At 43.8% G+C, this 21,767-nt stretch overlaps 2 protein-coding genes across 3 annotated transcripts in view; one reads left to right on the top strand and one right to left on the bottom strand.

Moving 5' to 3' along the window:
* ifngr1l (interferon gamma receptor 1-like) overlaps positions 1-12,079 on the top strand; it is a 31,522-nt gene extending 19,443 nt beyond the window's left edge. Inside the window, exons 5-7 of the mRNA XM_061911651.1 lie at positions 2,181-2,340; positions 10,067-10,182; positions 10,259-12,079. Of these exons, the coding sequence (XP_061767635.1) occupies positions 2,181-2,340; positions 10,067-10,182; positions 10,259-10,525 (543 nt within the window). The 3' untranslated portion in view covers positions 10,526-12,079. The remainder of the gene's footprint in view (positions 1-2,180; positions 2,341-10,066; positions 10,183-10,258) is intronic.
* An 8,109-nt stretch (positions 12,080-20,188) lies between these two features.
* Positions 20,189-21,767, bottom strand: part of map3k21 (mitogen-activated protein kinase kinase kinase 21) — a 52,433-nt gene continuing 50,854 nt past the window's right edge. Inside the window, exon 10 of one of the 2 annotated variants that reach the window (XM_061911648.1) lies at positions 20,189-21,317. In XM_061911648.1, the coding sequence (XP_061767632.1) occupies positions 20,989-21,317 (329 nt within the window). In that variant the 3' untranslated portion in view covers positions 20,189-20,988. The remainder of the gene's footprint in view (positions 21,318-21,767) is intronic. The other variant, XM_061911650.1, reaches the window with a different exon arrangement.

The raw sequence follows: 21,767 nt of genomic DNA, 5'->3' as shown, positions 1-21,767 counted from the left end.
AAGCGTCCATCTCTGAGGAGTCCTCGGGGGAGTTCTTCAGAACAGCCTGTTCCTGATTGCATCAAGGCCATTCGAGGGAGTCAAATCGTATAACTTCCGGTTGCTAGACATCCGCTTTGAGGTAGCACTTTTGCTAGTAAGCCTCTGGTTTGCGGCACCGTCAGTTGGAGGATGTTATCAGCGAAAGGGCATTTGTTCCGCAGCAAGTCTTTAATTGTGATGAGACCGAAAAATATGCCACAGCACACTTTTATTACAGCGAAGGAGAAGGCACTACCGGGACACAAGCTGATGAAGGATCGTGTCACACTGCTAGATTATGCTCGCGCTAGCGGTGGCTATGTGACGCCAGTGCTTGTTTCTCTCTCCGAAACTCCTAGGGTGTCCAACAATGTGTTAAATATACGCAGACACTAGGTAAAATAATTTAGCCCTTTTAAATTATTTTTATTGTAGCAACATGGTGGTTGACATTTTGGGGCATACCAACAAGACTTTAGTGTGTGTGCCTGCATGTTGACAATCAGGCCTGCTATAATGTTGTCGTAGTGTTTGGATAAAAACGAAATAGTTGAGCCATTAGCCCCTTATGTTGGTTTAATACACGAGGAGAGCAGGTATTTGAGACAGTGCTCATTTTCAAATATTTCCCACTTACAAAGCATGCAGAAGTCTACAGTCTTTTGTCTCTCTTCAACGGTGAGTGACAGAACCCAAAACAAAAAACATTATGATTGATGTGCATTTTATTGCATGCATGACATAGGTATTTGATCACCTACCAAGCAGTCTCTTTCTGCTCTTTACTCAGTACCTGATTAACTGCACCTGTGCGAAATCGTTAACTGTATAAAGACACCTGTCTACACACTAATATTAAGCAGACTCCAATCTCTACACCAGGGGTAGGGAACCTATGGCTCTAGAGCCAGATGTGGCTCTTTTGATGACTGCATCTGGCTCTCTGATAAATCTGAGCTGACATTGCTTAACACGATAAGTAATGAATAATTCCACTTGTAATCACAGTGTTAAAAATAATGTTCAAAATATAAAACATTCTCATGCATTTTTAATCCATCCATCTGTTTTCTACCGCACCTGTTCAAGAAGTTGCGTTAATGGTAAGAAGTTATTTATTTATTATTGTTTAGTGTGGGGCTTGCCCTCCTGGGGGTTCTTCAGACCCCCAAGCACCGACATGAGAGCCTGTTTCAGGGTTAAAATATTGTTTTATTTTTCAATAAGTCTCTCAGTTGCTTTCCAGCAATAGTATTTCCAGCCCCAACCCAGTCTCTCCTCCTGGCTGCTGCTTATAACAGAGCGACAGGTGATTAGATAACAAGGCCCAGGTGGGCCAACTACGCACCTGTCGCTGCAGGCCCGCAGGCCACGCCCCCTCCACAGTTAGCTTCAGAATAAAAATGTTATTACAAAGAATAAGAGACCTATTATATTCTAGAAATGTTGGTCTTACTTAAAAATGTATGTGTTTAGTTGTGTTCAGTGTTAAAAAAAAATATTATATGGCTCTTACGGAAATATATTTTAAAATATTTGGCTTTTTGGCTCTCTCAGCCAAAAAGGTTCCCGACCCCTGCTCTACACAATGGCCAAGACTAGGGACTTGTGTGAAGACATCAGATCTCAACTTGTAGATCTGAACAAGGCTGGGATTGGCTTCAGGACAATAGACGAGGAGGCAAGTTTAGAATTTGTTATCAAATTCTAAAGTTGATGATTATTTGCTAAAAAAAAAAAAAAAAAAATGTATCAGTTTGAACTTTAAATATGTTGTCTTTGTAGCATATTCAACTGAATATGGGTTGAAAATGATTTGCAAATCATTGTATTCTGTTTATATTTACATCTAACACAACTTCCCAACTCATACGGAAACGGGGTTTGTATGTTTACATAGATTTTTACGGGGAACTCCACTTTACTACACAAACTTTCCAACGTATGAACCATGTTCTAGAAGTGCGTAAGTCCGTAAATCAAGGTTCCACTTTATAGCACTTTTCATATGCAGGCAGGCTGCAACACAACATGCTTTACAACAATTGCAAACAAAAAGCACACACAACTGGAATACGAAAGAAATGAAATCAATTCAAACCAAAAGAGTAAGAACAATATTCATAGCAATGAAAGAAGTGTCTCCTGGTGTGGTGCAGAAGCAGTTTGCCGACGAGAGCTGCTCTGAGCGAGTGTGTGAGAAGGTGCTCCCGGTGGACCCCAACCAGGAGAAGCACTGTGTGAGCATCAGTGGCGAGCTGGAGAAAATAAAGGTGAAGGGACCGCAGGACTACTGCGCCCTGCCAGTCAAGGGACACAGTTGAGTACAAAGTCCTTTCATTCTATTGTGTGCCATCAAACTCTTTGGACTACGTCACATGTTCCCCTTTTTCAATACTTTTATATTGACTTTCTACATTTCCAGCATTTGCGTTGAAAGCTCCCTAAATTATAGTAGTAGTACGTGTAGGGGTGTAACGGTACACAAAAATTTCGGTTCGGTTCGCAGCTCGATTCAGAGGTCACGGTTCGGTTCATTTTCGGTACAGTAAGGAAAAAACTAAATATGCATTTTTTGATTATTTGTTTAACAAATTTGCTAAATCTTCCACCAAAAATATTTTGATGTGAAGTAATAGGAAACTTGGATTGGTCAATAATTCATAATAACATTGATTTTGATTCAATATTATGTTTTGTGCAATGGCAGTTTGAAAGAAAAAAAAACTGCTTTGTTTAATTAGACAACGTAGCAACTTTTTCTACTTTCTTTAGCCTTAAAGCTTTTTTATTTCACTTTTGTTTATGTTTTTATTTATTTTATTAGTATTTTTAGAATGTGCCATGGGCCTTTAAAACATTAGGTGTGTGCCGCAAATGGCCTCCGGGACACACTTTTGAAACCCCTGCTATAGATATAAAAAAATTAAATCAGAGCCTGGCGACACATGCATGTTTATCATAACTCTCTCACTCCGTCTGTCTCTGTCCCTCCCTCACGAATGCTGCTGTGTGCACAAATTGTCTTGTTTTGAACCCCTTCTTAACTTTGAACGTACATTGGAAATACACTCAACCCTAACTTAAAATGCCGGACATTTGAGGCATTTAAGAAACTCCACCCGGACAGCCCCGCAAAAGAGGACATGTCCGGTGAAAAGAGGAGGTATGGTCAGTCTATCATAGCCCAGTCGTTGCTAGAATGCCGTGTGTTGTTGTTTTTTTGATTGATTGAAACTTTTATTAGTAGATTGCACAGTACAGTACATATTCCGTACAATTGACCACTAAATGGTAACACCCCAATAAGTATTTCAACCTGTTTTAAGTCAGGGTCCACGTAAATCAATTTATGGTGCCTGTAGGGGTGCAACGGATCAAAAAACTCACGGATTGTATCATTTTTTTTCTCGAATCAGCAAAAAAAAAAAAAAAAAGACAAGACAAATAAACAGAAGTTTTGCCGTTTTGTTTTGTAACACTTTTAAATTATTAAATTAATATATATAAAATCTAGTTCAAGTGCACAAGGCATAATATCTTCTTTTTAACATAATTAATGAAAAACAGTGCCACATAAAAAGGGATTTCTCCTTTCCTCCGCTGCTTGTGTCAGTACCTGCACAAGGTGACTCTCGTAGAGGGGGCGTGTCTTCTCATCTCCCACTCTGCTGTGATGAAATGAGCGCTTATGGTCACATAGTTCCCCTGGACCTCCACCCGTCTGTCGTGAGCGCAACAAATGTCGCTCGGGATAGTTCGTCCACAACTTTTTTTCTTCTCTTGCTCATAAAAATCTGGCACAATCTTAACGTTGAAGTTGGTGCGCGACGGGATGTCGTAATGTGGCTGAAGCACTTTCAGCATGTGTTTAAAACCCTCGTTTAGCACAATGGAGTCTGCACCTATAAACACACCGATTAAATGGCACGGGGCGTTCAAGTTCCTCTGTTAATCCGCTTGCCATTACCACGCTGTGCGAACAACTTTTTTTTTTTTTTTCATAAATCAGACCGCGGATCACGTGTGTGCCGAACCGAAGATATTGATCCGAACGGATCACGGATCAATGTTGATCCGTTGCACTACTAGTGCCTTGGTGTGCATTGTTTACAAAACGTGCAGTGCGCTACTTAATATGTCCGTGTCCTTCTGTACACCGAACCGAACCGAAACCCCCGTACCGAATCGGTTCAATACAAATACACGTACCGTTACACCCCTAAGTATGTAGTAATAATGCGGTCTTTTCAAGACATTGAACAACAAAGAATCAAAGGATCAATATTAATTAAAGGGGCAAGCAGCGATGGACGGGACCGACTTTTGCTGGTGTTTCTTGCCTTTACCCATTCAACATATCTATGAAGGATGTCAATTAATGAAATGTAGGTCTAAGTGAGACCTACAGAGAGGTTTTTGTTTCATGTCTCTACGACGTTTCTACCGGAAGTAACAAGCAGTTGTGTCTGTGTTTTCTTCCCAAGAGCAGTTTTGTCAATCTTTCATTCCTAGGGGGCGCTAGAGCGCAATTTTTAGTTTGTTTATTAGATCGCAATTTTCACCAGTCCTAAAGTGTGTGTCGAATTTGGGGAGTTTTGAAGCCTTTTAAGGGGGTCAAATTACAGCTCAAAGAGGTAAAAATGAAAAAAATGTTTAGGAAACTTTTGTTTTGAAGGGGTTGATTTTTGCTGAAGGAGGTCAGTGTATGAAATCTAGGTCTAAGTCAGACCTACATAGAGGTTTTTGTTTCATGTCTCTACGACATTCCTAACGGAAGTTAAAAGCAGTTTTGTCTGTGTTTTTTCTTGGGGGGGCGCTAGAGCGCAATTTTGAGTTTTGGGTTTTTGGTTTTTTAATTTGATCGCAATTTTCGCCAGTCCTGATGTGTGTGTTAAATTTGGTGAGTTTTGAAGCATGTTAAAGGGGTCAGATTATAGCTCAAAGAGGCAGCGGTATAATAATAATAATAATAAAACCTTAGAAATACAATAGGGTCCTCTGTCCCAAAGGGACATCGGTCTCTAAAAATGTTAAACATTAAAAAAGTATAAAAGTGAGTCCAATGCAGGCTTTTGAAGGAAGTGAGATCATTGTGGTTTGAGTCCCAGAGTGTAGGGGCTTGGCTTGAGTCCAGTGAACCAGTTCTTGCTGAGAAACGGTTCCCTGTGTTTCGATTCCTCAATCGTTTTGTTTGGTTCTCCTTTGTGCGTGCATGATGTCACTCTGCAAGGTTATCTTCAAAAATCGATGTCAACTTGCAAAGTGTGTGAAGTTATCATAGCAAGTATTGAAATGACGCTGCCATTCCTTTGTTCAGTAAAACTTTGCATTTGTGCTGTCACGGTTTTTGAGTATTTCCAATATACTTTTTCTGACCTCATCCAGCCTTCCCCACCTTGTCAAAATCTCCCCAAACCTGTAGTCTCCTCATGCTCTCATGTTTGATGACAATAAAGCCTTCTTTTCTGTTCTATCCATCCATCCGTCTTCTTCTGCTTATCCGAGGTTGGGTCACGGGGGCAGCAGCCTAAGCAGAGAAGCCCAGACTTCCCTCTCCCCAGCCACTTCAATCAGCTCTTCCCGGGGGATCCCGAGGCGTTCCCAGGCCATCCGGGGGAAATAGTCTACCCAACGTGTCCTCCTACCGGTTGGACGTGCCCTAAACACCTCCCTAGGGAGGCGCTCGGGTGGCATCCTGACCAGATGCCCGAACCACCTCATCTGGCTCCTCTCGATGTGGAGGAGCAGTGGCTTTACTTTGAGTTCCTCCCAGATGACAGAGCTTCTCACCCTATCTCGAAGGGAGAGACCCGCCACCCGGCTTGTACGCGTAATCTTGTCCTTTCGGTCATAACCCACACCTCATGACCATAGGTGAGGATGGGAACGTAGATCCACCGATAAATTGAGAGCTTTGCCTTCTGGCTCAGCTCTTCGGATCGATACAGCGTCCGCGTTACTGAAGACGCCGCCTGTAGACCTCACTCGTGAACAAGACTCCCAGGTACTTGAACTCCTCCACTTGGGGCAGGGTCTCCTCCCCAACCTGGAAATGGCACTCCACCCTTTTCCGGGCGAGAACCATAGACTCGGACTTGAAGGTGCTGATTCTCTGCTTCATACCCTGCTGCGAACCGATCCAGTGAGAGCTGAAGATCCTGGCCAGAGGAAGCCATCAGGACCACATCATCTGCAAAAAGCAGAGACCTAATCCTGCAGCCACCAAACCGGATCCCCTCAACGCCTTGACTGCGCCTAGAAATTCTGTCCATAAAAGTTCTGAACAGAATGGGTGACAAAGGGCAGCCTTTGCGGAGTCCAACCCTCACTGGAAACGTGTCCGATTTACTGCCGGCAATGCGGACCAGACTCTGACACTGATCATACACAATCAGACTGTCCGATACCCCATACTCTCTGAGCACTCCCCACAGGACTTCCAGGGGGACACGGTCTAAGGCCTTCTCCAAGTCCACAAAGCACAGGTAGACTGGTTGGGCAAACTCCCATGCACCCTCAAGAACCCTGCCGAGAGTATAGAGCTGGTCCACAGTTCCACGACCAGGACAAAAACCGCAGTGTTTTTTCTGAATCTGACGATCCAGCTCAGCCTCCTCTGCAGTACACCTGAATAGACCTTACCGGGAAGGCTGAGGAGTGTGATCCCACCATAGTTGGAACACACCCTGCGGTTCCCCTTCTTAAAGAGAGGAACCACCACCCCGGTCTGGCAATCCAGAGGCACCGTCCCCAATGTCCACGCGATGCTGCACAGTCTTGTCAACCAAGACAGCCCCACAGCATCCAGAGCCTTAAAGGGGAACATTATCACCAGACCTATGTAAGCGTCAATATATACCTTGATGGTGCAGAAAAAAGACCATCTATTTTTTTAACCGATTTCCGAACTCTAAATGGAAGAATTTTGGCGAGTTAAACGCCTTCCTGTTTATCGATCTTTTAGCGATGACGTCAGAACGTGACGTCACCGAGGTAACACATCTAACATATCTATTTTCACATTACAAACACCGGGTCTCAGCTCTGTTATTTTCCGTTTTTTCGACTATTTTTTGGAACCTTGGAGACATCATGCCTCGTTGTTGTCAGAGGGTGTAACAACACTAACAGGGCGGGATTCAAGTTGCACCACTGGCCCGAAGATGCCAAAGTGTCTGCCGCCAGACCCCCATTGAATGTGCCAGAGTGTCTCCACATTTTACCGGCAATGACAGACATGGCACAGAGATGTATGGATAACCTGCAGATGCATTTGCAACGATAAAGTCAACGAAATCACAAAGGTGAGTTTTGTTGATGTTGACTGCCAGCTAATCGATGCTAACATGCTACGCTAATCGATGCTAACATGCTATTTACCGGCGGTGCTAAAGCAGACATGGCACAGAGATGTATGGATAACCTGCAGATGCATTTGCAACTATTTTACGTTTCCTTCCACCCACATTTTATGCGAAACAAACACTTACCAATCGACGGATTTAAGTTGCTCCAGTGTCACGAGATGCGAAAGTCCTGATCGTTTGGTCCGCACATTTTACCGGCGATGCTAACGCAGCTATTCGGCCATGCTATGGCTATGAATAGCGTCAATAGCTATTTCATCAATAGCTTCAGTTTCTTCTTCAATACTTTCATACTCCAACCATCCGTTTCCATACACGCGTAATCTGTTGAATCGCTTAAGCCGCTGAAATCCGAGTCTGAATCCGAGCTAATGTCGCTATATCTTGCTGTGGTATTCCCATTGTTTGTTTACATTGGCAGCACTGTGTGACGTCACAGGGAAATGGCCAGTGTCTTCGCAGAGAGCCGAAAATAAGGCACTTTAAAGCTTTTTTTAGGGATATTCCGAGACCGGTAAAATTTTGAAAAAAAATTCAAAAAATACAACATTGGGAACTGATTTTTATTGTTTTCAACCTTTTTAAAATTGTGACAATGTTCCCCTTTAAGGAACTCCGGGCGGATCTAATCCACCCCCGGGGCCTTGCCGCCGAGGAGCTTTTTAACTACTTCGGTAACCTCAGCCCCAGAAATAGGAGAACCCACCACAGATTCCCCAGGAACTGCTTCCTCATAGGAAGACGTGCTGGTGGGATTGAGGAAGTCTTCTAGTCTTGTAGTCCTTCAATAAAATTGTTGAACATACTAGACAACTTGTCTTTTAGTAGTAAGTAAACCAACAAAGACTCCTAATTAGTATGCGGTAACATATTGTTTCATTTATACACCTATTATTTTCTACACATTATGAGGGACAAACTGTAAAAATGAATTATTCATCTACTTGTTCATTTACTGTTAATATCTGCTTACTTTCTGTTTCAAAATGTTCTATGTGCAGCGTATTGCAACTGAATATTATGGGCTGGCGAGAAGGACTTGGACAACTTTTGTTTACAATCCAAGCACCACAAGCGTGATGCTAATCAGCCTCTTTCTTATCCTTGCTTCCAAATGAGAACCACTAAAGAACCCAATCATTCAGATCAGGGGTGTCCAAACTTTTTCCACTGAAGGCCGCACACGGAAACATTTAGGCCAATACAATATACAATATACTATTTTTTTGGGCTTCCTCTGGTTAGGTCCCAGGGACCCAGAAGGGGTTCACTCTTAAAAAAGGTTCAAAATAAGTCATTTATTATTTTTTTCATAAAACCCTTGAATCCCTAATTCTACTTCATTATTTTTTTTACTTTTTACGAGCTTTTTGTCAAAACCCTATTTTTTGAGGCAAAATACAAAATATACAGTATTTTTCCCAAAAACATTTTCAAAGTGAAATATTTAATGTGAAGTAATTGGATCCTTAAATGGGTCAGTAATTCATAGCAAAATTGATTTGAATGTAGTATTATTATTATTATGATGGTTCGCTGGCATCGTGGTGCGGCTTCTTTCTCTCAATTATGCAGTCGGATTTGGACACGGCATGAAGGTAAGAAATTATGATTTATTAACACTAAAAACGGACTAAGAACAGAAAACTAGCACTAGGCATAAAAAGGCAAAACAAAGAGCTAGCATGAGAGCTAGAAAACAGGAAGCATAGCGTGGAAAGCTAGCAAGTACAAATACAGTTCTTTACCACAGTCGGGAATCAGCGCCGTCACCTGTTGCAAGGAACAGAAACTAGGATGCGAGGACGAGTGAACGACGGAAAAGGCAGGCTTAAATAAGGATGGTAATTACGAGGCAGGTGCGCGTAAAAAAGTGACACTAATGTGTAACAATGGCAACAAAACAAAAGAGGAAGTGCCACCAGGAACTAAGGAAGTCAAATACCAACGGAATACGATACAGAAACGGAACAAAACCAGAATATGACATGATCCGAGCAGCGGATCATGGCAATTATTATTTTTATCAAAGACAGTTGTTATTAAATTCCACTAAAAATCTTGGGGATCCAAAAGTGCCCCACTCATAAAAAGGTCATGCTTTTTAAAAAAAAAGTTTTTTTCATTTAACACTTAAATCTATATCAGCGTCATATATATATATACATTTATATATGATACTATATACACACTATATATAGAGTGTAATTATTTTAATATATTTATTTTAACAATCAATAAAAATAATTAGTATTAGTATATAAATAGTATGTATTTTTTAAAATAATTTTCCTATTTTTCAGGGTTTTATGTTTGTTGTATTTATGTCCTTTTTGTCCTTAAATCAATCAATAATTTATACTAACATTGATTTTTATTCATTATTATTTTTTGGGAAATTATGAAAAAAAAATTGTAGAGTCAACAATGCAATGTTGCATTTCACCCGTTTGCTCTTTTATTCCACTTTCTAATGTTAAAAAAATTTTTTTTTTGTATTTTTCGAATGATGTGTTGCGGGCCAGTCAAACATTAGCTGTGGGCCGCACTTTGAACACACCTGATTAAGGTGAACCCAGCGTTCATCTTAATGATTACCAGGGCAGGGACAGGAAGTTGAGGTACACAGAGTTGATTTCCAAGGTGGAAAAAGCCTTTGATGTGATTTGCCACAGAGGTAGTGGTCGTCTCTGTGCTGGTGTCCCTGCTGGTCCTGGCTGGAGTGGCCTTGGTCTTCGTCATGTGCTGCAGACGACGCACCAAAGCCTCCTCTAGTCCTCCATCCTCACTGGTGCGTTGATGTCCCCCCCCCCACAGTCCCGTGTTGCTACTGCCTCCCAAGCCCCGCTCTCTTCTGTCTTCCTCAGGACGTCCACCACAGTCCCAACACCTGCACCCTCACACCTGTCCAGGAGACGGCCCACGTCCCTGAAGCCGTGTCCTCTCAGCAGGACCATCAACCGCTCAGCAACCCCAGCGGCGAGCCTGACGGCGATATGCAGGAGCAGGAGGAGGAGGAGCAGGTGCAGGAGGAGGAGGAGGAGGAGGAGGAAGGTTACATTGGCGGGGAAAACTTGGAGGAAGACCTGCTGGAGTCAGTCAACTCTTATGAGAGACGTTGTGCCGTCTATTAGCAGGTGAGACTTTATGCTAGCATGACTTGCTTTCTCAGCCAATGACACGCCCCCACGTGAGGGACACGCCCCCTTGTCTTCTTCATCTCAGGAAGTTGAAAGGACAGACCTAGAATAAGAACCTGTGCTCCTTCCAACCCAGACGTGGAAATCAGGGCGCTGTTACAAGTCCAGTAATGCTTGAGAGGGAGTCCACAGCCAAACTTCTTCAACTTTAGCAAGCGGAAGGCTGATTTATTAGTTGAAGCTGACTCAGCACTGCTGAGCAAAGTGAGGAAGGGTGTTAGAACCTGCAGCAAGTCTGCGTCATGTCTTACCTGCGCCAAAAAGCTACTGATAGTTTGATTTGCACTCACCTCGCTTCCCCTCAATGGTACTGTGGGCGGGGCTTATTCAACATGTATTTATTCCATAAAAGTATTCAAGCTGTCAATATCTTTCTATTATTTCTCTTGAAAATGCACCTTTTCTGTGTAATGGCCAACAACTACCTGGAACTTCCAGATTTCTGTCTCCACTCACATGTTTTGTTGGTCTTGTTGCGGAGGAATTGAAAGCCCAGCAGTGGAGTGACGTTGTCATGTCAGTCTGGTGATGGTAACCATAGAAACACACGTCAGTCTTTGTTGATGGTAACCATAGAAACACACATGTCAGTCTTTGTTGATGGTAACCATAGAAACACACGTGTCAGTCTTTGCGATGGTAACCATAGAAACACACATTTCAGTCTTTGGTGATGGTAACCATAGAAACACACATGTCAGTCTTTGGCGATGGTAACCATAGAAACACACATGTCAGTCTTTGGTGATGGTGACCATAGAAACACACATGTCAGTCTTTGATGATGGTAACCATAGAAACACACATGTCAGTCTTTGCGATGGTAACCATAGAAACACACATTTCAGTCTTTGGTGATGGTAACCATAGAAACACACATGTCAGTCTTTGGTGATGGTGACCATAGAAACACACATGTCAGTCTTTGGTGATGGTAACCATAGAAACACACATGTCAGTCTTTGGTGATGGTAACCATAGAAACACACATGTCAGTCTTTGGCGATGGTAACCATAGAACCACACATGTCAGTCTTTGGTGATGGTAACCATAGAAACACACATTTCAGTCTTTGGCGATGGTAACCATAGAAACACACATGTCAGTCTTTGGTGATGGTGACCATAGAAACACACATGTCAGTCTTTGGCGATGGTAACCATAGAACCACACATGTCAGTCTTTGGTGATGGTAACCATAGAAACACACATGTCAGTCTTTGGTGATGGTAACCATAGAAACACACAAACATGCCTGATTCCAATGTGTTTAAATCAGAGAGCAGGTGTGAGACTAATGTGTGGATGGATTTAGTTGTGTGGAAGATTGTTGTACAGATGTTATTTCCATCAAAGCCAACGTGTCGAACCCGACTGTTAGTTTAATTCAGTCAAAGAAGAAGACAGGAGAAGATTCACTTTCTTTCTGTGTAATGAAATGTCAACGAGAATAAAAGCTGCAGGATGACATTTTATTCAAAACTTTACATCTTCTTTGTCCCTCATGTTGTTTTTGGTGTGTGTGTGTGTGTGTGTGTGTGTGTGTGAGTTTTCCAATATAACTAAAACAATTTTCACCTACCAAAGCGTCCCATGTGAGACATGTGTTAGTATTATTAACTTACCGTATTTCCTTGAATGGCCGCCAGGGCGCTAATTAATTTAAAACCTCTTCTCACTCCTGCGCTTACCAAAGGCATACGGTAAAAGTAAGCATGCGCTAATTATTTTTTAAAACCTGTTCTCACTCCGGCACTTACCAAAGGCATGCTAGTCACTGCCGTTGTGTCTTTGGGCAAGGCACTTCACCCTCCCTGCTCCCAGCGCCAGTTGCACTGCTATATACACACACATATGTATATGTATACATTAATATATACATATATGTATATATGTGTATACATATATATGTACATATATATACACATATGTGTATATATATGTACATATATATATACACATATATGTATCTGTGTATATTTATATATGTATATATATGCGTATATATACATATATAAATATAAACATACATACAGTATACGTATGTATATATGTATACATATATACGTGTATATATACATATACATGCATATATACATGTATATATTTATATGTGTGTGTGTGTGTGTGTGTGTGTGTGTGTGTGTGTGTGTGTGTGTGTGTGTGTGTGTGTGTGTGTGTGTGTGAATGTATATAGATATGCGTGTATATATTAGGGCTGCGAATCTTTGGGTGTCCCACGATTCGATTCAATATCGATTCTTGGGGTCACGATTTGATTCAAAGTCGATTTTTTTTTTAATTCAAAACTGTTCTCGATTCAAAAACGATTTTTCCCGATTTAAAAGGATTCTGTATTCATTCAATATATAGAATTTCAGCAGGATCTACCCCAGTCTGCTGACATGTTAGCACAGTAGTAGATTTTTGGAAAAAGCTTTTATAATTGTAAAGGACAATGTTTTATCAACTGATTGCAATAATGTAAATTTGTTTTAAGTATTAAACGAACCGAAAATATGACTTATTTTATCTTTGTGAAAACATTGGACACAGTGTGTTGTCAAGCTTATGAGATGCCATGCAAGTGTAAGCCACTGTGACACTATTATTATTTTTATAAATGTCTAATGATAATGTCAATGAGGGATTTTTAATCACTGCTATGCTGAAATTATAACTAATATTGATAATTATGTTGATAATCATTTTTGTTTCACTACTTTTGGTTTGTTCTGTGTGGTGTTTGTGTCTCCTCTCAATTGCTCTGTTTATTGCAGTTCTGAGTGTTGCTGGGTCAGGTTTGGTTTCGGAATTGGATTGCATTGTTATGGTATTGCTGTGTAGTGGTTTGTTGGATTGATTAAAAAAAAAAATCGATATTCAAAAAAAATAGAATCTATTCCGGATTGCAGAACGTGACAATCGGGATTCAAATTCGAATTGATATTTTCCCACACCCCTATATATATATATGAGTGTGTATGTATATCGACATATGCACCTGTGTATATAATGCTCTGATTGATATTCTTACAAATATATGAAATGTCTAAAAAAAAGAAAATATCAAGTCTTAATTTAGACTTTATTCAAAAAATGTTGATACATTTGATCAATCAGGCAGTGGAATACTGTAATAATAATAATAATAATAATAATAAAAAACAGTCACTTCTTTAAAAGTGTAGCTGGTGTCGTCCCCAACGTCACTCAGTCTTGCTACTTCTACACTGATGACTACGCAGCAAACAGGAAGTATACACTGATGACTACGCAGCAAACAGGAAGTATACACTGATGACTACGCAGCAAACAGGAAGTATACACTGATGACTACGCAGCAAACAGGAAGTATACACTGATGACTACGCAGCAAACAGGAAGTATACACTGATGACTACGCAGCAAACAGGAAGTATACACTGATGACTACGCAGCAAACAGGAAGTATACACTGATGACTACACAGGAAGTAGGTGAAGCACAGGAAAGAGGTGACGTACAGGAAGTAGGGGAAATAGAAGAAGTAGAGGAAGAAGGTGAAGTAGGTGAAATAGAGGAAGTAGGTGGAGGAAGTAGGTGAAGTAAAGTAAGTAGGTGAAGTAGAGGAAGGAGGTGAAGTAGAGGAAGGAAGTGAAGTAGAGTAAGTAGGTGGAGGAAGAAGGTGAAGTAGAGTAAGTAGGTGGAGGAAGAAGGTGAAGTAGAGTAAGTAGGTGGAGGAAGAAGGTGAAGTAGAGTAAGTAGGTGAAGTAGAGTAAGTAGGTGGAGGAAGAAGGTGAAGTAGAGTAAGTAGGTGGAGGAAGAAGGTGAAGTGGAGGAAGGATGTGAAGTAGAGTAAGTAGGTGAAGTGGAGGAAGGATGTGAAGTAGAGTAAGTAGGTGGAGGAAGGAGGTGAAGTAGAGTAAGTAGGTGGCGGAAGAAGGTGAAGTAGAGTAAGTAGGTGGAGGAAGAAGGTGAAGTAGAGTAAGTAGGTGGAGGAAGAAGGTGAAGTAGAGTAAGTAGGTGAAGTGGAGGAAGGAGGTGAAGTAGAGTAAGTAGGTGGAGGAAGAAGGTGAAGTAGAGTAAGTAGGTGGAGGAAGAAGGTGAAGTAGAGTAAGTAGGTGAAGTGGAGGAAGGAGGTGAAGTAGAGTAAGTAGGTGGAGGAAGAAGGTGAAGTAGAGTAAGTAGGTGGAGGAAGAAGGTGAAGTAGAGTAAGTAGGTGGAGGAAGGATGTGAAGTAGAGTAAGTACGTGGCGGAAGAAGGTGAAGTAGAGTAAGTAGGTGGAGGAAGAAGGTGAAGTAGAGTAAGTAGGTGGAGGAAGAAGGTGAAGTAGAGTAAGTAGGTGAAGTAGAGTAAGTAGGTGGAGGAAGAAGGTGAAGTAGAGTAAGTAGGTGGAGGAAGAAGGTGAAGTGGAGGAAGGATGTGAAGTAGAGTAAGTAGGTGAAGTGGAGGAAGGATGTGAAGTAGAGTAAGTAGGTGGAGGAAGGAGGTGAAGTAGAGTAAGTAGGTGGCGGAAGAAGGTGAAGTAGAGTAAGTAGGTGGAGGAAGAAGGTGAAGTAGAGTAAGTAGGTGGAGGAAGAAGGTGAAGTAGAGTAAGTAGGTGAAGTGGAGGAAGGAGGTGAAGTAGAGTAAGTAGGTGGAGGAAGAAGGTGAAGTAGAGTAAGTAGGTGGAGGAAGAAGGTGAAGTAGAGTAAGTAGGTGGAGGAAGGATGTGAAGTAGAGTAAGTAGGTGGCGGAAGAAGGTGAAGTAGAGTAAGTAGGTGGAGGAAGAAGGTGAAGTAGAGTAAGTAGGTGGAGGAAGAAGGTGAAGTAGAGTAAGTAGGTGAAGTGGAGGAAGGAGGTGAAGTAGAGTAAGTAGGTGGAGGAAGAAGGTGAAGTAGAGTAAGTAGGTGGAGGAAGAAGGTGAAGTAGAGTAAGTAGGTGGAGGAAGGATGTGAAGTAGAGTAAGTACGTGGCGGAAGAAGGTGAAGTAGAGTAAGTAGGTGGAGGAAGAAGGTGAAGTAGAGTAAGTAGGTGGAGGAAGAAGGTGAAGTAGAGTAAGTAGGTGAAGTAGAGTAAGTAGGTGGAGGAAGAAGGTGAAGTAGAGTAAGTAGGTGGAGGAAGAAGGTGAAGTGGAGGAAGGATGTGAAGTAGAGTAAGTAGGTGAAGTGGAGGAAGGATGTGAAGTAGAGTAAGTAGGTGGAGGAAGGAGGTGAAGTAGAGTAAGTAGGTGGCGGAAGAAGGTGAAGTAGAGTAAGTAGGTGGAGGAAGAAGGTGAAGTAGAGTAAGTAGGTGGAGGAAGAAGGTGAAGTAGAGTAAGTAGGTGAAGTGGAGGAAGGAGGTGAAGTAGAGTAAGTAGGTGGAGGAAGAAGGTGAAGTAGAGTAAGTAGGTGGAGGAAGAAGGTGAAGTAGAGTAAGTAGGTGGAGGAAGGATGTGAAGTAGAGTAAGTACGTGGCGGAAGAAGGTGAAGTAGAGTAAGTAGGTGGAGGAAGAAGGTGAAGTAGAGTAAGTTGGTGGAGGAAGGATGTGAAGTAGAGTAAGTACGTGGCGGAAGAAGGTGAAGTAGAGTAAGTAGGTGGAGGAAGAAGGTGAAGTAGAGTAAGTTGGTGGAGGAAAAAGGTGAAGTAGAGTAAGTAGGTGGAGGAAGAAGGTGAAGTAGAGTAAGTAGGTGAAGTGGAGGAAGGAGGTGAAGTAGAGTAAGTAGGTGGAGGAAGAAGGTGAAGTAGAGTAAGTAGGTGGAGGAAAAAGGTGAAGTAGAGTAAGTAGGTGGAGGAAGAAGGTGAAGTAGAGTAAGTAGGTGGAGGAAGAAGGTGAAGTAGAGTAAGTAGGTGGAGGAAGAAGGTGAAGTGGAGTAAGTAGGTGGAGGAAGAAGGTGAAGTAGAGTAAGTAGGTGAAGTGGAGGAAGGAGGTGAAGTAGAGTAAGTAGGTGGAGGAAGAAGGTGAAGTAGAGTAAGTAGGTGGAGGAAGAAGGTGAAGTAGAGTAAGTAGGTGGAGGAAGAAGGTGAAGTAGAGGAAGTAGGTGGAGGAAGAAGGTGAAGTAGAGTAAGTAGGTGGAGGAAGAAGGTGAAGTGGAGTAAGTAGGTGGAGGAAGAAGGTGAAGTAGAGTAAGTAGGTGAAGTGGAGGAAGGAGGTGAAGTAGAGTAAGTAGGTGGAGGAAGAAGGTGGAGGAAGAAGGTGAAGTAGAGTAAGTAGGTGGAGGAAGAAGGTGAAGTAGAGTAAGTAGGTGGAGGAAGAAGGAGAAGTAGAGTAAGTAGGTGGAGGAAGAAGGTGAAGTAGAGTAAGTAGGTGGAGGAAGAAGGTGAAGTAGAGTAAGTAGGTGGAGGAAGGAGGTGAAGTAGAGTAAGTAGGTGGAGGAAGGAGGTGAAGTAGAGTAAGTAGGTGGAGGAAGGAGGTGAAGTAGAGTAAGTAGGTGGAGGAAGGAGGTGAAGTAGAGTAAGTAGGTGGAGGAAGGAGGTGAAGTAGAGTAAGTAGGTGGAGGAAGAAGGTGAAGTAGAGTAAGTAGGTGGAGGAAGGAGGTGAAGTAGAGTAAGTAGGTGGAGGAAGGAGGTGAAGTAGAGTAAGTAGGTGGAGGAAGGAGGTGAAGTAGAGTAAGTAGGTGGAGGAAGGAGGTGAAGTAGAGTAAGTAGGTGGACGAAGGAGGTGAAGTAGAGTAAGTAGGTGGAGGAAGAAGGTGAAGTAAAGTAAGTAGGTGGAGGAAGTAGGTGAAGTAGCAGCTGCTTGTGTTTTGGTGCTTCCAGTGCAGCCTCCAGTTAGTGATGATGATCTCCTGACAGGTGGTGCAGACCAAAGCTGACATGAATAATAAAATGTCCACTGTGGAATGTTTCAGTTGTTTCATTGTGTTGCTGCGCGGGTTCAAGTCCCGCTGGGACACTCCCCCTGACCACTGCTTGACGTTTCCCAAACACACTACTGCTATTTACAACGTTTGGGATTTCACTCTGTGTGTGTGTGTGTGTGTGTGTGTGTGTGTGTGTGTGTGTGGTAACTAAGCACCAATCAGGTTGCAGTGATAATGTTGTCTGCAGTCACATGATTCTTCAGTTGGGAAAAGTCATCAAAATAAAATCTAAGTCATTCTTTTCTTTCTTGTTTCATTGACTTGTTGGACTTCTTCAAGCTGCAGGTGTGTCACATCTCCACTAGGAGAACCTTCTTCAAGCTGCAGGTGTGTCACATCTCCACTAGGAGAACCTTCTTCAAGCTGCAGGTGTGTCACATCTCCACTAGGAGAACCTTCGTCAAGCTGCAGGTGTGTCACATCTCCACTAGGAGAACCTTCTTCAAGCTGCAGGTGTGTCACATCTCCACTAGGAGGACCTTCTTCCAGCTGCAGGTGTGTCACATCTCCACTAGGAGAACCTTCTTCAAGCTGCAGGTGTGTCACATCTCCACTAGGAGAACCTTCGTCAAGCTGCAAGTGTGTCACATCTCCACTAGGAGAACCTTCTTCCAGCTGCAGGTGTGTCACATCTCCACTAGGAGGACCTTCTTCCAGCTGCAGGTGTGTCACATCTCCACTAGGAGAACCTTCTTCCAGCTGCAGGTGTGTCACATCTCCACTAGGAGAACCTTCTTCAAGCTGCAGGTGTGTCACATCTCCACTAGGAGAACCTTCTTCCAGCTGCAGGTGTGTCACATCTCCACTAGGAGGACCTTCTTCCAGCTGCAGGTGTGTCACATCTCCACTAGGAGAACCTTCTTCCAGCTGCAGGTGTGTCACATCTCCACTAGGAGAACCTTCTTCAAGCTGCAGGTGTGTCACATCTCCACTAGGAGAACCTTCTTCCAGCTGCAGGTGTGTCACATCTCCACTAGGAGAACCTTCTTCAAGCTGCAGGTGTGTCACATCTCCACTAGGAGAACTTTCTTCCAGCTGCAGGTGTGTCACATCTCCACTAGGAGAACCTTCTTCCAGCTGCAGGTGTGTCACATCTCCACTAGGAGAACCTTCTTCAAGCTGCAGGTGTGTCACATCTCCACTAGGAGAACCTTCTTCCAGCTGCAGGTGAGTCACTTCTCCACTAGGAGAACCTTCTTCCAGCTGCAGGTGTGTCACATCTCCACTAGGAGAACCTTCTTCAAGCTGCAGGTGTGTCACATCTCCACTAGGAGAACCTTCTTCAAGCTGCAGGTGTGTCACATCTCCACTAGGAGAACCTTCTTCCAGCTGCAGGTGAGTCACATCTCCACTAGGAGAACCTTCTTCAAGCTGCAGGTGTGTCACATCTCCACTAGGAGAACCTTCTTCCAGCTGCAGGTGAGTCACATCTCCACTAGGAGAACCTTCTTCAAGCTGCAGGTGTGTCACATCTCCACTAGGAGAACCTTCTTCAAGCTGCAGGTGTGTCACATCTCCACTAGGAAAACCTTCTTCAAGCTGCAGGTGTGTCACATCTCCACTAGGAGAACCTTCTTCCAGCTGCAGGTGAGTCACATCTCCACTAGGAGAACCTTCTTCAAGCTGCAGGTGTGTCACATCTCCACTAGGAGAACCTTCTTCAAGCTGCAGGTGTGTCACATCTCCACTAAGAGAACCTTCTTCCAGCTGCAGGTGTGTCACATCTCCACTAGGAGAACCTTCTTCAAGCTGCAGGTGTGTCACATCTCCACTAGGAGAACCTTCTTCCAGCTGCAGGTGTGTCACATCTCCACTAGGAGAACCTTCTTCCAGCTGCAGGTGTGTCACATCTCCACTAGGAGAACCTTCTTCAAGCTGCAGGTGTGTCACATCTCCACTAGGAGAACCTTCTTCCAGCTGCAGGTGAGTCACATCTCCACTAGGAGAACCTTCTTCAAGCTGCAGGTGTGTCACATCTCCACTAGGAGAACCTTCTTCCAGCTGCAGGTGAGTCACATCTCCACTAGGAGAACCTTCTTCAAGCTGCAGGTGTGTCACATCTCCACTAGGAGAACCTTCTTCAAGCTGCAGGTGTGTCACATCTCCACTAGGAAAACCTTCTTCAAGCTGCAGGTGTGTCACATCTCCACTAGGAGAACCTTCTTCCAGCTGCAGGTGAGTCACATCTCCACTAGGAGAACCTTCTTCAAGCTGCAGGTGTGTCACATCTCCACTAGGAGAACCTTCTTCAAGCTGCAGGTGTGTCACATCTCCACTAAGAGAACCTTCTTCCAGCTGCAGGTGTGTCACATCTCCACTAGGAGAACCTTCTTCAAGCTGCAGGTGTGTCACATCTCCACTAGGAGAACCTTCTTCCAGCTGCAGGTGTGTCACATCTCCACTAGGAGAACCTTCTTCCAGCTGCAGGTGTGTCACATCTCCACTAGGAGAACCTTCTTCCAGCTGCAGGTGTGTCACATCTCCACTAGGAGAACCTTCTTCCAGCTGCAGGTGTGTCACATCTCCACTAGGAGAACCTTCCAGCTGCAGGTGTGTCACATCTCCACTAGGAGAACCTTCTTCCAGCTGCAGGTGTGTCACATCTCCACTAGGAGAACCTTCTTCCAGCTGCAGGTGTGTCACATCTCCACTAGGAGAACCTTCTTCCAGCTGCAGGTGTGTCACATCTCCACTAGGAGAACCTTCTTCCAGCTGCAGGTGTGTCACATCTCCACTAGGAGAACCTTCTTCAAGCTGCAGGCGTGTCACATCTCCACTAGGAGAACCTTCTTCAAGCTGCAGGTGTGTCACATCTCCACTAGGAGAACCTTCTTCAAGCTGCAGGTGTGTCACATCTCCACTAGGAAAGAGGGGGAGCAGCATGACAGGACTAAATATTCACAGCACATTAGAAAGGTCTGCTTGGTGTTCTCCAAGGTGTGGACCTTCCTGTGGAATGTCTTCAATTCTCTCTAGAAAAATATCAAATACACAAAAAGTACTTTTCACATTTGCTGCACTGACACCAGGAGACCGCTAGGAGGCCTCAGTGAGCACCTTGAGGAACCACTCATGAGACTTTGTATGCAGGCTACGTCATCAGGTTCTAGAAGGAAGACTTTGTGGAACCTCCTCAGGTGGGTGGTGCACCTTGAAGAACCTCCTCAGGTGGGTGGTGCACCTTGAAGAACCTCCTCAGGTGGGTGGTGCACCTTGAAGAACCTCCTCAGGTGGGTGGTGCATCTTGAAGAACCTCCTCAGGTGGGTGGTGCACCGTGAAGAACCTCCTCAGGTGGGTGGTGCACCTTGAAGAACCTCCTCAGGTGGGTGGTGCACCGTGAAGAACCTCCTCAGGTGGGTGGTGCACCTTGAAGAACCTCCTCAGGTGGGCGGTACACCTTAAAGAACCTCCTCAGGTGGGCGGTGCACCTTGAAGAACCTCCTCAGGTGGGCGGTACACCTTAAAGAACCTCCTCAGGTGGGCGGTGCACCTTGAAGAACCTCCTCAGGTGGGCGGTGCACCTTGAAGAACCTCCTCAGGTGGGTGGTGCACCTTGAAGAACCTCCTCAGGTGGGTGGTGCACCTGGTGGGCTAGGAGAGGAAGTTCTTCTCCAGCTCAAAGACGGAGGCCCGCCCAGGTGAGCTCTGGATGCGACACAGTGGCACGGTGCAGTCGTGCTTCTGGCCCTCGGCGTCCATGTCCAGCAGCGAGCAGGCCACGCCCACCTGGGTGGAGGACAACACCACGTTGAGGTTCTGCGCCGCCTTCTCCCCGGAGTAGTGACCCAGGGAGTAACTCTTGTGTCCTCGCAGCAGAGCCCAGGTGTGGGACTTGGCCCTGAAGGACACCTGCTGGCCAGGTCTGCTGCAGCAGTCCTTCTTGTGCACGCTGGGTGGAGGCAGGCTGGGGGCGGAGTTAGCTGCCAACAGACGGAAGTAGGAGGACGTTAGCAGTGATTGTTGAACTGTCCATCTAGTGGGACACCATTCACACACAGTGTGACTCTTCAAACACTGTAAATATCAGATACAGGCTTGTTTTAAACTGGTACTTATTTCTACTACACTACTGTACTAATGTAGTCATTCTGTTGGTACTTGATGAATACTTAGGTCTACTACACTACTGTATTAATGTACTCATTATGGTGGTACTTGATTAATACTTAGGTCTACTACATTACTGTATTGTTGTCATTATGTTGGTACTTAATGAATACTTAGGTCTACTACACTACTGTACTAATGTCATTATGGTGGTACTTAATGAATAATTAGGTCTACTACACTACTGTACTAATGTTGTCATTTTGGTGGTACTTGAGTACTTAGATTTACTACACTACTGTATTTAATGTTGTCATTATGGT

Source organism: Nerophis ophidion, linkage group LG09, assembly GCF_033978795.1.
Source record: "Nerophis ophidion isolate RoL-2023_Sa linkage group LG09, RoL_Noph_v1.0, whole genome shotgun sequence".
In the NCBI taxonomy this organism is placed as follows: domain Eukaryota; kingdom Metazoa; phylum Chordata; class Actinopteri; order Syngnathiformes; family Syngnathidae; genus Nerophis; species Nerophis ophidion.
Note: the sequence above shows the minus strand (reverse complement) of the source record. Positions and strands in the feature narration are given on the sequence as shown.